Consider the following 18,919-nt stretch of genomic DNA (forward strand, 5'->3'; position numbering starts at 1 on the left):
CCAGTTAGAGTTTGGTGGTGGCAGTGGTTATTCCAAGGACAAAGGATAAAATTAATTTGTACCTTGGGGAAGTTTTAACGTAAGCTGGTAAAAGTAAGCTTAGGAGGTTTTCATGCAGGTCCCCACATCTGTACCCTAGAGTTCAGAGTGGGGGAGGAACCTTGACATGACCAGAAAGGCTAATCCAGAAAAGTCTGTAGCAGTGACAGAATGGAGATAAACCATTAAGGATGCAGCGGGGGAGATACAGTCAGAGCAGACCCAAATAATCCCTGCGAGTTCGTCAGATTTACTGTCGATGGTAAAGTCATTAGGCCCAGTGAATATGAAAAACTACATGGCTAGTACAGTGGGCAGAATTAGAAGGAACAAAGAATTTAAATGTAAATGAATCTTATAGGTTAATCAGGGGAGCTACCACTGAAGAGATTAGACAGGCAGTAGATCGAGTGAAAAATGCTTTCGACAGGCAGCCAGAAGCACACCAACTGATACCACAATTTATTATGCTGTTAGGGAAAGAGAGAGGTCAAACCAATAAGGTTTTATCCAGTGCAGATTGCATGAAGCCTGGAGATTCACCCAGGGATTACCTATTAAGAAAAATAACATTGGGATTATTGGCTGGAAAAATACAACTGGTGATTAATCCGAGGTTGGAGGTCGCCAGACATGTCACAGCTGATTCTTTGATGGCAGTTGACTTAAATCAAAGGGAATTTTGAAATTATGTGTTTAAAGGATTGGACATAAATTTATTAGCGATGTTTACTGATCTGGTGAACCAAGCAGCCCAGGATGAGGGGTTATGGATGCACTGGAGCACTGGATAACATTCCAACAAATGATGAAAGGGGGAAACCAGGTAGAAGGACTGAAACCCAGAATACCTTTTGTTAAAGCAATAACATATTCAAATGAGAGTGCTTATAGATCAAGATACTGAGAGAGAGGAAGAGGCCATGGTAAAGGACAAAACACCCCCCCCCCCCCCACGGAGGTAGAGGGTGGAATAATCAAAATGAGCCCCAGAAGAAAGGTGTGATTTGGAATATCACTTGAAGATATTTGAAATTGAGGGGAGTAGATATGAATAAGTGAAATGGGAGACATACTGATGAATGGATCAACAAAATGCAAGGGATGGAAGAAGAAATATTGAAGGAGCAGAAAAAGGTTGCAGCTATGCAAGCTGAGGGTTCAGAAAAAAATGCTCGAGAGGGAAGCCCCAATGACAAGTTGCTCCCACTGGAAATGGGTCCTCAGGAGTGGGAGATGGTAACTAAATTAAGATGGAATTAAAATCGAAGGCCTAGATGGGTGGAGAGGCAATTCCCACCAGAAATCATACTGCAGAAATCACTGCCAAAAAATTGTTGGAAGTAGTGTTCAGTAGATATGGAACTCCAAAAGTAATTGATTCAGATAATGGGCCACATTTTGTAGGAGAAGTAATTAAAAGTTTATTAAAAGCTTTAGGAATAAAGCAACAACTACATATCTCCTATCATCCTCAATTGTCAGGAACAATAGAAAGGATGAATCAAACTATTAAACAAGCTCTACGCAAAGTAGCGCAAGAAACTGGCAAAGACTGGGACAATAAATTGCCAATGGTGTTGGCGACAATCCGAAGTAGTGATCAATTGGGTACTGGCCACCAGTCTTATCAAATCCTCTTTGGAAGGCCTATGAGATTGTGGAGCCCTTTACTGTACCCAAAAGAAGAAGAGGAGGTATCAGTTACCCATTGAGTAAGGAAGTTACCAATAAAACTGAAAGAAAAATAAAATTTAAACTGAAAAAGCAAGAGACCTATGTGGATTCACATGTGGCTCAGGACAGTAAATTATGGAAAAATCAGAGATTGAGTAATGTATTTAAAATTAATATAAAAAAATCATGTCCTGGAGTCTAGATGGGTTGGGACATTTTCCATCATAAATAAAATTTCACCTACTGTAGTGCAGATTAACAAGGGGGAAAAGGGAAAGTAGGCCAACACATCACAATTGAAGTCATGGCATAAAGATTAATAATGGTCCTTTCTTTTTCTTTTAGTTTATCTTTCAAAGGAAAAGAAATGCCTAGTTGCACCAGAGATTATCCTGTATGGACCTTGGATTTGAAGTGTGAATACAGAGCTACAACTTTTGTAATTGGTTTATTGCTTATGCTTCTTTGCATTCTGTGCTTAGTAAAAGAATTGAGTTGTGTGCATTATATTTTCGGGGGAAAAAGATAATGCCGGAGCTCGAGTGAAGATAAAAAAGGTTAGTGTAAGTATTTAGAATAATACAGCTGGAAGCATCGGACACTATGGAATAATGGCCATGGCTTCAATATTAAGGATCCTCATCATTCAAAAGGGTGGAAATATGGCTTTTGGCTTTTATGGTTTTTGAATGTTTAGGGGTACATGGATATATATATGGGAGCACCTCTAGGATGGAGGTATGGATCAAAGGGGATCATACATTCAACTATTCATGGGACAGAATGGAAAAAACAGTACCAAACAAAACCAAATGTTAAAAAAAAAAACCCTTTTGAGGTAAAATTTAAAATATGGTGGAAAGATGGCAAAAATGTAACATGGAAATATCTACAGCCAAAACATTTGGAAGAGCAGTGAAAATATTTGTACATACTAAGGGGGAAGGTCACCTAACATTTAAATTTAGTTATAATAAAAACTATCTGAATATAAGTGCTCTAAACTGTACCTGTTGGAGTTTGGGATTTGATGTAGTCACTAATACTCATGTGGAATGAAATGAGTAAATGGCTCTTAAATTATGAAAATATGGTATAATGGCAAATCCTTCCATAATGATAAGATTGAGTTGCTTTAGGAAAATTAATGGGGGAATATATTTTCGGGAATATGGTCAGTTTTTTATGTTTATTAATCAGATATCAGTAAAGAAGATTGCACCAAGAATCATGGCAGATGAGCACCCATATAGGAGGGGAAAAGTAATCAAAGACTCAGCTATTGTGGATCAAACAATCTGGTTGGAAGGAGCGCAAGTAAACATAGGTGCACAACATCTGGAGCGCAGTGCCCCTATTACAAGCATGGCAGCAACAATGGGGAGACGGGACTATGCGACATAAGAGCGGTATAGGGGAATATATCGTAGGTAGCATTGGTGCTGGAGCTGGAGTTTTAAACTCATTTAATATTAAGACGTTACAAGAAGAAATGTCAGCTTTGGGTAAGATTTTGGGGGCTATCCAGACACATGTGACACAAAATGTCGGTTCATTATCGAAACAAGGAACAAGAAGTGTGGAACTCCAATTAAAACAAGCCCAAGGCTTGAAAACGTCTCTAAATGTAAATCTATTTGGTGTGTCTGAGATTAACAATAAAACTGTACTAGCAATACGATGTGTACAGATGCAAACTTATGGGACACAATACATAAAGAAAATGATTAATCTGTTAAGTAATGGGCAATGGCCTTTTAAGTGGTTCAAAGATCCTCATATATGAAATCAATGCATTGCAGGATGGAAGAAATATATTGAGTTTAATTGGGATCAAGACACTCTAAGGGGAAAGTGAAAAGGCAGAATACTGTTACACAACACAGGGAAGAAAAGAAAAGCAGCAATGGCCTGGGTGTTGCCAAAAATTATTAATAAAGAATTATGGCAAATAAAAATAAGTGAGACAAACTTAATTCAAGAAGAAGGGAATTATAAATTAGTAAAATTAATGAAACATTGTAGAAAGTGGGGACAAAGTAAACGGGTGTGCCGACAACTAACTTGGTCCCTAAAGGGATGTCACTTGAACCATTCAAGCGGACAATGTACCATACAATATTTAACCTCTAATGGCACAAGAGTGTTTGATTTAGGGAACGGGTGTATTTATGTGGTAACCACTGAAAAACATATATTTCGGGGAAGTATGATAGAAAAAGGCCCAATTGAGTCATGTAAATGTAATGTAACAGAGGTAATTATTAATGAAATTATTTACTGAGGTCCTCTATTTTTTTTTAAAAAAAGTTGTTTGGAAATCAAAAAATATGAACTGTTTTTTTGATCTGCGGATACATTGGGAACAATGGGAAAAATTTATTAATAAAAGCAAAAAAATCAGGCAACATGCAAAAGATGTATCTAAGTCTGCTCAGCTGGGAAAAATAAACATTTTGATCCACATGGTCGAATATTAAAATTGGGGAAAGAAGAAAAAGAATTGGCAATTTCTCACTGGTATAGTATTTTTAAAGGACGGTGTCCCAGTGTCACAGATTTTCTTAATTTAATGCTACATCCCATTGTCATATTATTTGCATTAATAATTTTGTTAATCTTTATTATGCTATGTTTATATTGCCGAATAAAAAAGCGACAAGAAGTTTTGGCGCAAGTAATATATAAAATTTAATTGCTTGCAAAATTATAAAGTAATACAATAAATTAATGGCATTAATCATGTATTAAGAGGAGGGCCTGGTATGAATGACGCGTGCTTGACATGAATAAGTGTGTGCAAGTTGGCAACCAAAGCAAGAACTTAAGGTCAAGAACTATTAGAACTATTTGTGCAAAAACAATCTTGTTATGTTCCGAGAAAAATACAGAATTCAGAAAAAAATCACACCTTAATTTCTAGCTAGTGGCAGTTCAAGTCAGGACCTGCTATAGGCCAACAGGGATTGTGGAGACAGGACAACAACAGGACACCAGTGCTCATCAAGGGACATCTAGATCCACAGGTACCTGAGGATGGGATGCTCTGGGAAATCCATAGGTCATTTAAAAAAATAGTATTTTTAAATTGTTTTTATTTCTTGTATCCCTCGCAGAAGAAAAAGGAATTCCATGCATAGAGTGGGGAAAGGTACAGAGACAGGCTACGAGAAAGAAACAAATTGGGCACTGATACCAACAGAGAAAAACAGCAAAGAACTGGCGGACAACAACAGAGGAGCAGGCATATCTGAAGTATATGCAGAGGAAGATCAGTGAAGGGATTTGAAGGTAAGGTTCTATCTAAGTGTATATAAATATATATATACTTTTATTTATATATATATATATAATTTTACCAGCAATGATTTATTTTATTTTGCGTGTGTGTATACATATATATATACACACACACACCCCAAATCATTTCTGGTAAAACTTGCAGATGACAAACATTGGTGGAGTGGTAAATAATGATGGGGGCAGATCAGTTATATAGATTAACTTTACAGTCAAATGCAAGGTCATACATTTAGGAACAAAGAACATAGATCACACTTACAAAATGGGGGACTGTATTTTGGAATGCAAGGATACTGAAAAGGACTGAAAAGGTCAAGGTGGACAAGCAACTGAATATGAGCTCCCAATGTGATGCTGTAACGAAGCAGTTCACTGCAAGTCTTGGACGTATAAGCAAGGGAATTATCAAGTGGTAGGAAGATGGTATTACCTCTATGTATAGCATTAGTGAGACCATGACTGGAATACTGTATACAGTTCTGGTGTTGAAAAGATTTAGAAAAGCATTACAAGAATGATCTGAGGTTTGGAAAACACGCCTTATAGTGCTATAGTGAGGGAGTTAAAAAGCACTGTCCGTTTATCGAAAGCTTATGCTCAAATAAATTGGTTAGTCTCTAAGGTGCCACAGGTACTCCTTTTCTTTTTCCGAATACAGACTAACACGGCTGCTACTCTGAAAACTGTCCATTTAGTTTATTGAAAAGAATGTTGTCACATTCTGGGGTGCAATCCAGACCACTGAGGGGTTGTGTCACTGCCTGCCCTGTAACCTTCATGATACTTTGCTGCTGTAGCTCCCAACCCGGGCCATTCAGAACCAGCCAAACAGCATGCAGGCCACCCTGAGTGTCTGTGTATAGCTCCAGCCCGGGCCCCGCAGTTCTGATCCCAGCCTCTTGCCAGCAATACACCAGTCACACACTGGCTTCCACCAGCCTTGCCACAACTTGCAGGGTGACCCCAACATCCTCCCAGTACCAGAGTTTCCCAAATATGTGTTTTCTGCAACATCCAGCCCTCTCCTGGACAGTTCAGGTATTAAGGTTCATTGCCCCTGTAAAGAGTCGATCAATATTATACCATTTGTTACTTTAACTGGAGTTACCGAACAGTTCAGTTTACACACAGCACTGGATTGGTTTAGATTAAAAATAAGTTTATTGACAAAAGGAGACAGGATTTTAAGTTAATTCAAGTACAGGAGATAAAGTTGGAAATGGTTACCAGCAAATAAAAGTGAAAATACTTAATCTAAAAATCTAAAACCTAATCGAGCAAATTTTGAGTCAAGGCTTTGTTTAAGATGGCCTCTCTCACCCACAGTCTTCCAGCAAGATGGTGACTGACCCTTTCCTTGGTCAGGATCTCTCCCAGAGGCTCAAGGGTCCTAGTGCCTTTGTTTTCTTGGGGTTCTCTGCCCCTTTCCTTAATAGTGCAGTGAACCTCTGAAATGAATTCTTCTGAGGGCTACCTTTCAAAGCAAAGTTTATTCAAGCAGTAAGGAAAGTGACATGGAGTCGGAGGGTGGGGGGGGGGGGGGGAGGGGGTGGACAAAGGAGATGCCAGGCTCTTTCTTCCCCCCTTTGTGCTTGCTAAAAGGCAAATTGTTTGGTTTCCTGTCATCTCCTCCCCCTGCTGTCTCCAAAACCCTGTTTATTACTTATATATAAATTGAGATAAACACACATTCCTTTGTTTAGGATAGATCTGTTTAACAACTTTTGACTAGGAAGGGCTGTCTGATTTTGAAAATGTGCTAATAACGTCATAAAGGGAGCATTCACAACTTTACATATAATGTTATATACATTTCACCATCATGTTATTGACCAGCGAACTAGTTTTCAAATGATACCTCACAAGACGTATTAGTACACAAAGGTTAAGAGGTGACTTGATCCTGGTCTGCAAGTACGCACATAGGGAAGAGATTTCTGGTAGTAGGTGGCTCTTTATTGGAAAGAGGCATAATGAGATTCAATTATTGGATTCTGAAGCTAGGCAATTCAGATGAGAAATGGCACATATTTTTATTGAGGGTAATTAACCAGTGGAATAAAATGGATTCTCCTCCCATCACTTTAAGTCTTTAAATCAAGAGTTAATATCTTTCTAAAATATATGCTGTAGCGCAAATAGAAGTTATAAGCTTGATGTAGGAATTACTGGGTGAGGTTCTATGGCCTGTGTTATGCAGGAGGTCAGATTATAGGATCATTCTGGCATTAAAATCTATGTTTTATTCTATATAAATGTAATACTGGAGGCAGATTAGTACTTTATATCTGATCTAGTAACATTCTGTTCCATAGCAGGAATGATGCTTGCACTGGAAAAGAAGCATGGTTTGCCAATTTAACATGAGTTTTAGAGACGGGAGGCATGAGTCCTCGCTCTACCTCAGATTTCCTCTATTATCTTGGGTAAATTACTCACATTTCTCTTAGTTTCCTCATCTGTGACATAGAGATAATAATGCATATGTATCTACTAGCAACACAGAGGTGTTGTGAGATGTAATTAGTTTACATTGGAAAGCAGTGTATTAGTGCTAAGTATTATTAATTACAATTCTTACTGATGTTTCTCAGACATAAGTTTTGAGACTTTTGAGCACAAGGGAGGCTGAGAGGCATAGATGACCGCACTAAGGGCCTGATTCTGATCTCACACTAGTTATGTACCTCAAGCTATTTCACGTACACACAGAATAGACAAGAGAAGGCGGAAGTCCTGCTATTTTTCCACAGCAGGAATGAGAAGGAATGACCCATGAACAGCAAAGCAATATTTCCAAAAGTTATCTGATTAGTATTAATGGTTGTGGTTGGATTAGAGATAGTTAGTTTGTCCTTACCACTGAAACACAGGGTGCTGGAACTGCTGTACCAAAGACTGGTCCCAGGAGGCTAATTTATTCTGAATACGCTGTTTTAATGCTGCTAATTGTCTGCTATTATTTAGGAAACTGAGAGAAGATGCAGCGTTGCATGGAAAGACACACTGGACAGTAGAAGAGTAATGTAGGATTTTAATGTTTTCGGTGAGCTTATCACAGAGTGAGACTTTATGTGTTTAAACGTACGTGTATTATTGTGAAATGCGTCTGACGTTGCAAGATGAAAAAGCAGCAGTGATTGATTCCGGGTTGCTGGAGCACACCAAAGCGCCTCGGGCGCTAGGAGGGGGAAAGGGTAGGGAGAAAAACTTAAGGCTCTTTGGATCCGCTTCTCATCCTAAGTCAACGCCTTCTTCAGCCCCAGACCCCCCTGAGCCAGGCTTGTGGCTCAGATCCCAGCCTGGAGATCAAAACCCACAACCAGGGGCAGAGGCAAAGAGCAAATGCATGCACAGTACCTGGGGGGGAGCGGGTGAAGTTCTGTCCAGCTGCGCTGACCGCCTGGATGTAGAAATACCTGACGGGCAGCGTGAGCTCCGGTTCCAGACCGGGCCCCCAAACCAGGCTCCTCTCTGCACTGACAGGGGCTAGGGGAGCCTCCCCCGCTTGCAAGAGCGGCATCAGGAGAAGCTGCAGCGGCAGAGCCGCTCCTCGCAGCAGCAGCTGCTGCCATAAGGGGAGCACAGAGGCACAGCCGCGCCCCATCCTCCTGCCCGCCACTGAGGCGCAGGGTGGGGGGCCGGCCGGGCGGTCACAACTTTTGGAGACGGGGGCGCGAAGGGAGAGGCGAGCTGGCCGGCTTTGATTGGAGGGTGCTGTGGCCAATCGGGCGAGAGCGCGACGGCCTCGCTCTTTCGCTGCCCAGCGCAGCCCACAGGGCGGTGGGTCGCGGGAGCGGCCAGCGGAGGGGCCCGGCCGGGCGGCTGGCGCGCGCCGCGCTGGGGCGGGGCCCGGGGCACTCGGCGGAAGGGGAGTTCCTCCGCCCCCCCGCCCGCCTGCGGCCACTTCCTCAGGCAGTCAGGCTGGGCTTATCACGCCGTCCGTGACCGGCCGCCCGGCCGCTCAGTCCCCTGGCGGGGCGGGGGGCGACCCGACATCCCGCTGTTCCAGGGACCGGCCCGTTGTTTGAGGCCGCCTCTTACCTCGGTGCCGCTTTCCTCCCGCCCCGGCTGGCTTCTTGCGCTCTGGTCAGGCCCGCCCAGAGCGGCCTAGTCGGCCCTGTTGCCTGTCAGCCTGACCCGGGGCAGACTGACCGCAACCCCCAGCCTAACTGAACAGGCCGAGGCCCCCCCCCCTCCCCCCGCCACGCTCCGGGGCGCAGCCGGTGAGCGGGTCGGCGCGCGGGCTCGGGGCTGGGGAGGCGACACTGCGCGCGTGAGGCCCGGGGTTGTCGCGCAGCGTGCGAGAAGCCCGGAGAGCAGAGAGCTGCTCCCATGGGCCGGTAACCGCGCGTGTACTCTCTGATGCTGCTCTTAGCTTTAAAAAAACCCACACACCACCGCCTTAGCTTTAACCCAGGTATGTGTCAAAACCTTTATCTTTGAATATTGAAGTCAGACTAATAATTGAAGGGTGCTTCCTGTCAAGTCAATAAGGGTATCCATGTGTGTTGTTGGAGCCATATATAGACACCATTGTGAATGGAGTAGGGACACACAAATACACAATATGTTGTCTCACACTCATATTCAGCTTTACATTCACATCTCGAAAGAGAGTCTTGGCCATGTTTCAGCAAAGCACTTAAGGATGGAGAATCCTTTCCTTTCCTCCCACAATTTGTGTAACTCCCCCTCTCCCCCCCCCCCCCCCGCCCTTTGAGGCTGGCTGCATTATGCCAAATATCAATTAATAGTATCTAAAACTGGCTGCTCGACCTGCTTTTTCATACCCCAGACCATGAATTAACTTTTCCTTTCTTGTTGCTGGGCCATTTTGGTAGGTGGCTCATGGTGCCACCAGTTCCCAAACTAGAACTTTCCTGAAGTGGGATTCATGCTCTCACAGGCTTGTGGCATTTGGGAAACAAGGAATCATACTTTACGGGGGGAGCAACTTGGTAGCAGCCCCACGCTTGATTGACCCTATCATGCGTCTAGCAAAAGGAAGGTTCCCTCTCTTATCCTCTCACTGCATGTAAAGGCCACAGTGATCTTCACACATATCATTGCAAATGTTTTTAAAACTATTCAGTTTAATGATGTTTTGCTACTGCTCAGAATACAGGGCTAGTAAGATGCATGCATTGTTATAGAGAACCATTTTATCTCTGATTGAAGAGAAGGCATTTGTGCCCCAAATGGTTATCTACTGTAAAGAGGGAAAAAAAAGTATGGACTATAGTACAACTGCAGATGTGGACATCTAATAATTGACTTAATCTATAGCCATCTATCTCCACTGCCAGCACTTGGCAGTTTAACGATTCAAGTCATTCATCTGCACAAGTTATTCCTCTGTGCATAGGTGTCTGAAAGGTGGCTAAATCAGACACACAGTTCTTGTAATACATTGAAAACTCTAGTGTATCCTTGGACATGCCTAGAGCTTATGAAGGATCATGCTTGAACACTTAATTCTAAATTTTTTATTTAGCAATGCTCTTAGCATTGTTTGGCATCAGCATCCCGAAAGCAGCATTAAGATATTGTAAAAGCATAAAATAATTAAGCATGAGTTAGAGTGCACAGATGAAACCAGTACAAACATTTATTAAGCAGTATGCACCATTTATTTTAAACCAGTCATTTTCAGTATTAATATCCTATAATATATAAGCATTTATAGAATATATTATAGCTAAAGAGAAGGTGTAGAAGACATAACATGCCAAATTCACCACTAGGCAAAAGATGGTGTAGCTCCATTCAATTTAGGAGAGCGGTATCTTCTTATTGAAAGGGATGAATTTGACTTCATGTTTTTATATGAGTGACTCTTAACAAAATTACATCAGCCCTATGTAAACATTAGTTACCAGCCACTCTGACCCACCACAGTCTTGCACAACTAATTTAGGACCAAATTCTAAACTAATTTTGATTTCTTTGTATGGCTCCTTGTTTTCGTCATATACCTAGCACTGTATTTAATGAAAGCCTCCTTTATGCATCCAACATGAGAACTTAGTCCAAAATCCACCATATGGGTAGAAAATATTTACAAGTATGAACATTCAAATAATCCACTTTTACTGGAGCAAATCATATGACCATTTATCTCCCTGTAAACGTATAATAACAGAAAATCCTTACTTAGTATTAAGTGGTTTATTAATCTTATGGTATGGAACCCTGTATATATGGTGTAAAACCATGTACATAAAATAGTCATAGCATTTCTCAGAACAGCATATTTTACAAGTTTACATTTACATGGCAATTATTTCCTTCCAATGCTGTGTGCATCAGTCTGTATGTGCAAATCATTCCAAAATAGATACCACCTAAAGAACAATTCTGAATATAAATATGTCGTTTATATTAGTCTTATGTACAACCAAAGAAAATATCAAAGTATGTAACAACAATATTTATACATCAAAACTCTTTCAAACTACCGCTCCACTTCTTTAACGAAGTATACAATATCAAAAATAAGGGTACCAATTGTCTAATACAATATTTTTCATGTGGAGCATACAGTGATACAAACTTTGCTTGCTTTGCCTAAAATATATTACTTTAAAATATCACGCCATTGTCTTTTCAGCTATATAAATATAATTTGTGTCTTAGAGAACTTTATTAAATGAAAAAATTTACAGAATCTGGAATGAGATTAATTAGAGACCAGATGTGAAGTTAGTAAAGATTAAGTACAAATAAACGTATGTGATCTTCTGGCTCTGAGCTACTGTGATTTTGAGTGGCCAGAGATGAAAGCTCAGTTCAAGATTTCAGGGCCCGGTGTGGGTTTTGGCTACTGTGTAATGCCGATACAACATTTAGTAAAGTGGTATGAGAACAGCTTCAGGGAAAACATTCATAGCCTTTCTATTCGAAGGATGAAAGGTATTGCAATGACAGAGAGCATGTTGGAAAAATACCAAAGGGAGATGCTAATTTAGGGAAGATGCGAGACACAACATGTCAAAAAATGTTCCTCCTCAAGCTCTGACATGCTTCACTACATACAGAAAAAATTGCAGCTATTTAAAAACAATAACAATGTTGGCTTATGGGGCCAGATCTTTCAGCCTCATTAAGTGCCCACCAGAGTGGTGTAAGAGGCCCTTTAAACCGTCTTACGCAGACGGCTGAGGCTTCATCCAGCACTCTCCTTCCCTCAGAGTAAGGGGTATAGTGGGGAGGGGGAAAAGAGGAAAGATGGGGCCAGAAAGTACAGCACTCTGCCCAATCTTCAGCCAGCACAGTAGTTCCTAGGACTGCTTTGTTGGTGCCATTTACAGTAGCTTTTTGGGCTATTCTAAGATATGTTAAGGACTGTTTTAGCCCCCTGTTGGGCTGAGGGCTAGGGGAGATGGAAAAGTGATTTAGAGTCACCTTTGCTTTCCCACTAACAGTGCTGTGCTCAGCATGAACTACATGCAGCTAAGGTCTGAGCTCATGAAGTGTAGGAAATGAAACACAGGAAATAAACAGAAGAGAACTAAGTTACAGAATTTTTTAAAATTCTGGTTCAATTTAGTGCTCTGTGAAGTGACACATTATTATTAGAAACTAGAATCATCCCCAGGACAAAGGAAGCCACCCTGGCAATGCACCTCAGCCCCAGCCAGCAATGACCGTTGCTATTTCAACCCTATGTCTTCCATATGATGCTTTAAAAGCATACTATCACTCATCTGTACTTATCGTATTAAGGATTTGAACCCAATTTCCAGTAGTGAAAGTGTACTGCATGCATCTGTCATGCTCTTCTTTAGAGTTTTTGCCTTGCCTCAATAGGGTGTTTTCCCCCTTTGTTCTGCCCAAAAGGGGGGGGTGCGTACCTGGCCACTTAGCATATAAGAGCTCAATCCAGCTCCTACTGAAGTCAGTGGAGAGACTTCCATATCATTACACAATAAAAAGCTCCACGTTCATCTTCCTTTTCTTAATAAAATACATATTTTTAAGAAAAGATTTGTGAGAATTTATCTTTTGCTTGCAAAAGAAAATAACAGTTTTAAATACTTTTAAAATATAAAATGGCCAAATTGAGCTTTCAGAAATCAACATAGCTTCATTAAAGTCAATGGACCAACACTGATTTACACCAGCACAGGATCTGGCCCAAAATGTGTTACATGTTTATGGAAGGGACCTCAGGAGGTCATCTACTTCAACCCCCCTGCTCAAAGCAGGACCAATCCCCAGTTTTTGTCCCAGATCCCTAAATGGCCCCCTACAAGGATTGAACTCACAACCCTGGGTTTAGCAGGCCAATGCTCAAACCACTGAGCTATCTCTCCCCCCAAATCTCACTCTCACTCTTGTATTAGAGGAGCTCACAATTCTGATTCTTTATCAGTCTCACAAATATAGTATTCATCATCTGTGGTGGTATCAGTGTCTGAGTCTGAATAAACCATTAGTTCTTCTCCATAGATGTCAATTGGGTCTCTTGGGGATGAAGCATCTACTGACATTTTGCTCCTAGCAGAACTTGAGCTCAAGAGCTCAGCCCTCTTTAAAGAATCAGTCTCTTCACTTCTCAGAAAGCCAGGGTTTTTAAGAAGACATGGTCTCCATAATCTCCCTTCTGTGAGCGATCGCTTGATATTTTCCAGGAACGCCAGTTGTTGTTCTTTTCCAAATATACCAAACTCAATAGAAGGATACATCACACGGCTAGTGCCGTAGGTGGTCTTCCTCTTATCATACGAAGCCCAGTTTTCATTTTCATCACAAGAACACAGCTCGGAATAAGATTTAAACTTTCTACTGTACCTGCTTTCTTTAGGTAGACAGTTACTTCCAGAGCCAGGGTTGTCATGGGAATCTTGAGTATAGGTGCTTTCAGAAAAGTGACGTTCACGTTGATTCTTTGCATGACTTATGCGTGACTGATTACTGTGCAGGTGTGCATTTTTTAAACTCTTTGACCGATGGTGGTTTTGATCATGATCACGCTCATCTGGGGAAAGGACCTGTTTCTGAATACAAACACTTGCCTGCATATTTTTTATAAACGGGTTGGAGTTTTTGTCAGTTAAAAATGGCAACAGTAGAGGATCATAGGAACTACCAGTACTTGTTCTCTTTTGATTGCCTGATGAATCTGCTTCAGTAGCTCTGGAAAAGATGGTCTGATTTCTGTTTTCCAACCCCTGGCCAAGTGTTTGGGAATTTTTACTTCTTGCAGCTCTTTCCTTTGGAAATAGGGTTGTGGGGCTCAGCATGCTTTCCACTTCATTCTCATTTTGTTTGGGATTGTTGACTTCTCTTCTCTGGTTGCATGAATTTGCAAAAGGCCCTTGATTCTTGTTTTTAACTAACAACGGAGAGTCATCATTAGCTTGTGATCTCTTATTCTTCTCAGATATTTTGTGAACAGGGCTGTTACAAACACCAGGGGTCAGATTTTGATTCTGGTCTTCATTCCCAGTTTGCAGAAATGGCTGGGTAGAAGCAGGGGAACGCAATGTGCTGTGGGTCATGTTAATCTCTAACGAAGTGGTACCTCCATCATTCTGTGAAAATATATTACGTACGTGTGGTTTGGGGTTTACATTTTTACTAGAAAATTTTCGGCTTGTTTTGTAAATGGCTGCCACTTCATTTTTAACTGAGGGCCTGTTTTTCCTTTTTTCTATATTACTGACTTTCTCTCTAGTGCCATCAGACCTAAGCTTATTTTTGTTCACTGCACTTTGCAGATTCTGTGTGACACTGGAGAGTTTATCTTCACTGTACGTCACAGCTTTCTGCAAACTAGTGCAATCTTTGTCCATCTGAGTGTTCAGGGATATTTGCTCTTGTTTAGTTTTGGGGCTCACTAACTCATGTGTGTCTGGGATACCTGTTTTGGCTGGTTGAAGTACAGGTTTAGCTGCAGAAACCGTGCCAAGCTGAAATGGTTTGTTATGTGAATTTTGAAGCATTTGTCTATCAGAAATTAATGCTTCATCGGTGCTATTTCTGGAACTTTCAGCTCCTAATTGAAATCCAGTACATTTATTGTTATATAGGGAAATGCTTTGCTGTTGAAAATCTGATCTCTCTTTGGCTCCTGCATCATGTCTAGATTTACTTTCAGCAGAGGTTATTGGTGTTTTATTGACTGCAGACTCTATATGACTTTTTCCTTCATGGAAACTATTTTTATCTAACTGGGGTGGTAAAATATTCTGATTGTTACTCCCTCCTACTTTAATAGATTGCTGGCAATTTTTGGAGTCTCTGTTTTGCACACGATTAGTATTATCAATTGCAGAAGTAAAATTAAAAACTTTCTCTGGAGGGTCTTTGGGTTTTTGGGGGGTTGACAAAGTGGAGATTAACGGTGTGTCAGTATGCAATATGTCCTCCTTCTCTTTACTTTCTTTACCTGAAGAAAAGCATATATCAATATTTTGGTTGTGTGAAACAGTAGAAATTGCCTTAACAGAAGTATCTGCTTCTGCAGTGGATTCTGGATCACGAATAGAAATGTCTGATGTCACCATGTCAGGAAGTACAGATGTGCTTTCTTTTAATGCAAGCCCTGGTGAAATATCTTTGTTATTATGTACAATGCTCATTGATTGTGAAGTACATACTTTCTCAGTGCTGGGAGAAAAATGTGAGCTTTCCTGATCAGTGTCAATAGCTCCTGTCTTTGCATTCTGGGGTGTCATTGAAGCTGCAGGAGTTTGATCAGGAGTATGTGGGGGTCTCTCTTTTTCTAAGGTGCTAGGAAAAGCTACATTTGCTAAACCCATATGAACTTCAGAGTTCTTGTTTGGCATTTTTGGTGATTTAGATTTTTCTGTGAAAAGAGGTAAAGCTGTCCTCTCTGGATCGTCTAGAAAGAGGTTACACAATGTTCTTGAATGACTCCGTGGTAAGGTGTAATAAATTGAAACCAACTCGTGATATTCAACATGATCCTCATCACCAGAAACTGTAAATGTGCTAATAGTTCTATATTTCTGCAAAGAATCCCCCATTTCCTTTTCCAAACAGTCTGAAAATACAGGGGATTCTTTTTTGTTTACAAGTTTCTCTCTCTCTGTAAGTCCATCTGATTCAGAGACTACTGTACTTCCACTTATGGAGTGGTTAGGGCTCCTGTTTAGAGACAAAGGGTGATCCTTAATTTGCAGGACATTTCCTTTGATATCTGTAATACCATCTAAAGGTATTTGTCTTATTGAAGAATGCGCTGATCCTAAAGAAGATATTTTATCTTCTTGATTAAAAGAAAAGGCAGCAGTTCTGTCTGAGTTCTGCTTCTCTACATGATCCCACCTGTCTGTTTTGCTTTTAGGGAAAGAGATGGACATATCTGACATTACACTGCCAGCAATGCTAGCTGATTTTCTAGGTAAAGTGTAATAAACGACAGGAGGCTCCAGAGACTTAGGGTTGCTTTTATGAGGAGAGCCAGAAATGCTGCTACTATGTGTGTGTCTCAGTAACCTTCCTTGCCTATAGAGACTTTCAGTACAAGATGCATTTTGTCTTGTTTTTCCATTTTCTCTTTCCAAACAAAAATAGTTTAAACTACGTTCTGCAATCTCTGGGCTTCTGTCAAAACTATGTGCATAAATATTCTCACAGTTCCTGTTTTGTGAATCACCAGTAGTTAATTGACTATTATGGTCCTTACTGGCAAAAATATTTTGATCTTTGGGTTTTTCCTGGGGAATATCTTTTGCAACAATTTCTGCCAACTCAACTACTTTCCCACCTTCTGCTGGAGCTTCAGTAACTCTGCAATTCACTGAAGAATTAGTTGGAGTTTCTAAAGATTTCAGATAACTCTTATGAGAAAAGTCTTCTAGAGAGCCTTGTGAACTATGAGACAGAAGTTCTGGAGGACTGGGCAATATGCTTTGATGGTTTGCCAATGTTTCAGTAATTGGAGCAGAATGAACTGATGCACTACTTTGTAGAACATCTACCAGGAAAGACTCTCCCTTAGGAGTGATATGATCAGTAGTTTCTGCTCTCTGGCTTCCTAATTTAATGCCTTTTCTTTTTGCTGAATTAAAAAGATTATGTTCCCATTGCTTTAGATTTGAAAGAAACGATCCCCTTCTGCTCTCATCAACTGACAGAAGAGAAGGGGCCTGATTAAGTTCACTGTGAGCAGGAAGATCATTTTCCTTTCTTTGTAGGTTTCTTTTACAACTCTTTGATATGCTATTTTTTGTAATCTCTCTGGTAGCGGTGAGCTGGGTTTGTCTGCGTGAACTCAGTGAGAGAGGTGAATTAAGAATAGATGTGCTGTTTTGCAAGGCAGCAGCATTATTAGAAGGAGAAATCTGGGGATCAATGGTATTTTTTGTATCCACTTTCTGAGAAACTGGCTGTAATATTATGTCTTTAATACTCTTCTGGTCTGCCTTGCCTGATCGTTCCAAGTCTCTGACCTTGTCTGAAGCAGCTTTTTTAAAGTCTTTCTTAATATTCGTTTGGGTAACCAAAGGCTGTGGCTCGCTTTGGGAACCCTTAGTGGCAGAACTGCTGTTCTCTGCTACCAATTTCATTTTGACCCTTGAACCCAGTAAGACAGACTCATTAGACACATCTGCGTTGATGCTGCGTGAAGTAATGGCAGATTTATAAGTGAGACAGCTCTGAAGGCCTTTTGAATTCTTTGAAAGCAGTTTACTACTTGCACCACTTGATATCTCCGCACTGTTTCTGTTCTCTGACACACATGTTTGAAAGCCACTCTGACGGCACTGTGAAGCAAGTTTAGCATTCTTTGCATGTGCACTTTGCTGGTCATTTAAATTAGATGTAATCATTTCACAGTGAGCATCAGGGGAAAGAAACACTTCATCATTGTAGTACTGATAAATATCAGAACAGGAAGGGTGCTCCTCTTTTCTTCCAAAAGGAGAACTCTTTTGGTGCATTTGGAACCTACCATGACAAGCTGTATCTCTATAGTGGGACCTAGAGAGGTTGTTTTCCAACCAGCATAATGGATAATTCTCCCAGTTATCAAAGGATAATGAAGTAGCAGCTTTGTCTGTGCAACTGACGCTACTAAACCAATTAGTACTTGACACAGCTCTTCTGAAATGGTGTTTTGACCGGTAAAATTCATATTCTCTGTTTTCATGCAGAGGGCAAGGATATGTATCCTGTTTTGTGGCATTATATTCCGTTAATGATTGAGTCCTAAAAAGATTGTCTTGATTTGATGTATGTCCAGAAGTATATGGTTTATTCCATACAATAGAAGAGAGGGGAATTCGCTTTGGGGTTTGCCGATTGTTCCTTTGTACAAATCCACTGTTGTTCTCTGTTGCCAATAGATTTTGTAAACTAGTTGTTGAAAATGGGTCAGGGGATGCAGAAGATGGATATCTCTGAAGAGAACACACAGAGTAACTTCTCCCAACTGTACTCTTGCCTATATAACTGTTGTGTCCAAATCCACTGCCCTGTCTTATGGAAGGAAGATGCAAGCTACCTTCTGAGGACTCTCCAAAAGATACAGAAGACAGCCTTCTGCTCAGAACAGGATAACTACTGTCTAATGAATCCTTGTGCATGTAATCTTCTTTAGAGGCTGAATGGCGTCTGTTCATATATGTATCATAAAATTTCCTTGGTCTGTAGAAAATTTTATGATCCTCTTTGGCTCTTATTGTTCTTGTTGCATCAGAGAAAAATGTGCTGGGTGTTTCACTGCAGTTATTTCTGTGTCGTCCCCTAATAGCAGTCTGTCTGCTTGTACTGGGAAACAGATATTGTGCTCTTGGTCCACTGTCAACTAGACGCTTTCTGTTCACTGAATCTTGGGCTTGTTCCTGTGCCAGCTGGTCATCCAGATCACCTAGAACTACACAGAAAAAGATAGCTATTTTATTAGTGTTGTCAAACTAATTAT

At 40.8% G+C, this 18,919-nt stretch overlaps 2 protein-coding genes and 1 long non-coding RNA gene across 20 annotated transcripts in view; 1 reads left to right on the forward strand and 2 right to left on the reverse strand.

Moving 5' to 3' along the window:
* The window catches only part of POGLUT3 (protein O-glucosyltransferase 3), a 41,664-nt gene extending 32,519 nt beyond the window's left edge, over positions 1-9,145 (reverse strand). For 7 of the 8 annotated variants that reach the window (XR_007355847.2, XR_012667855.1, XR_012667854.1 and 4 more), the window contains exon 1: positions 8,380-8,829. Coding sequence is in view for 1 of the 8 variants with exons in the window: in XM_048844771.2 (XP_048700728.2) it covers positions 8,380-8,626 (247 nt within the window). In the remaining 7 variants the exon portion in view is untranslated. Of the gene's footprint in view, positions 1-8,379; positions 8,830-9,063 lie in introns of those variants that run through there. The other variant, XR_012667856.1, reaches the window with a different exon arrangement.
* The window catches only part of LOC125634278 (uncharacterized), a 96,283-nt gene that overhangs the window by 43,894 nt on the left and 33,470 nt on the right, over positions 1-18,919 (forward strand). For 6 of the 10 annotated variants that reach the window (XR_007355859.2, XR_007355854.2, XR_012667861.1 and 3 more), the window contains exon 2: positions 4,833-5,007. This is a non-coding gene — a long non-coding RNA (uncharacterized LOC125634278). The other 4 variants (XR_007355857.2, XR_012667867.1, XR_007355858.2 and 1 more) reach the window with 4 other exon arrangements.
* The window catches only part of EXPH5 (exophilin 5), a 51,800-nt gene continuing 43,510 nt past the window's right edge, over positions 10,630-18,919 (reverse strand). For both annotated transcript variants that reach the window (XM_048844723.2, XM_075127201.1), the window contains one exon: positions 10,630-18,871. In XM_048844723.2, coding sequence (XP_048700680.1) covers positions 13,374-18,871 — 5,498 coding nt within the window. In that variant the 3' untranslated portion in view covers positions 10,630-13,373. The remainder of the gene's footprint in view (positions 18,872-18,919) is intronic.

This window comes from Caretta caretta, chromosome 1 (assembly GCF_965140235.1).
Source record: "Caretta caretta isolate rCarCar2 chromosome 1, rCarCar1.hap1, whole genome shotgun sequence".
Lineage (NCBI taxonomy): Eukaryota > Metazoa > Chordata > Testudines > Cheloniidae > Caretta > Caretta caretta.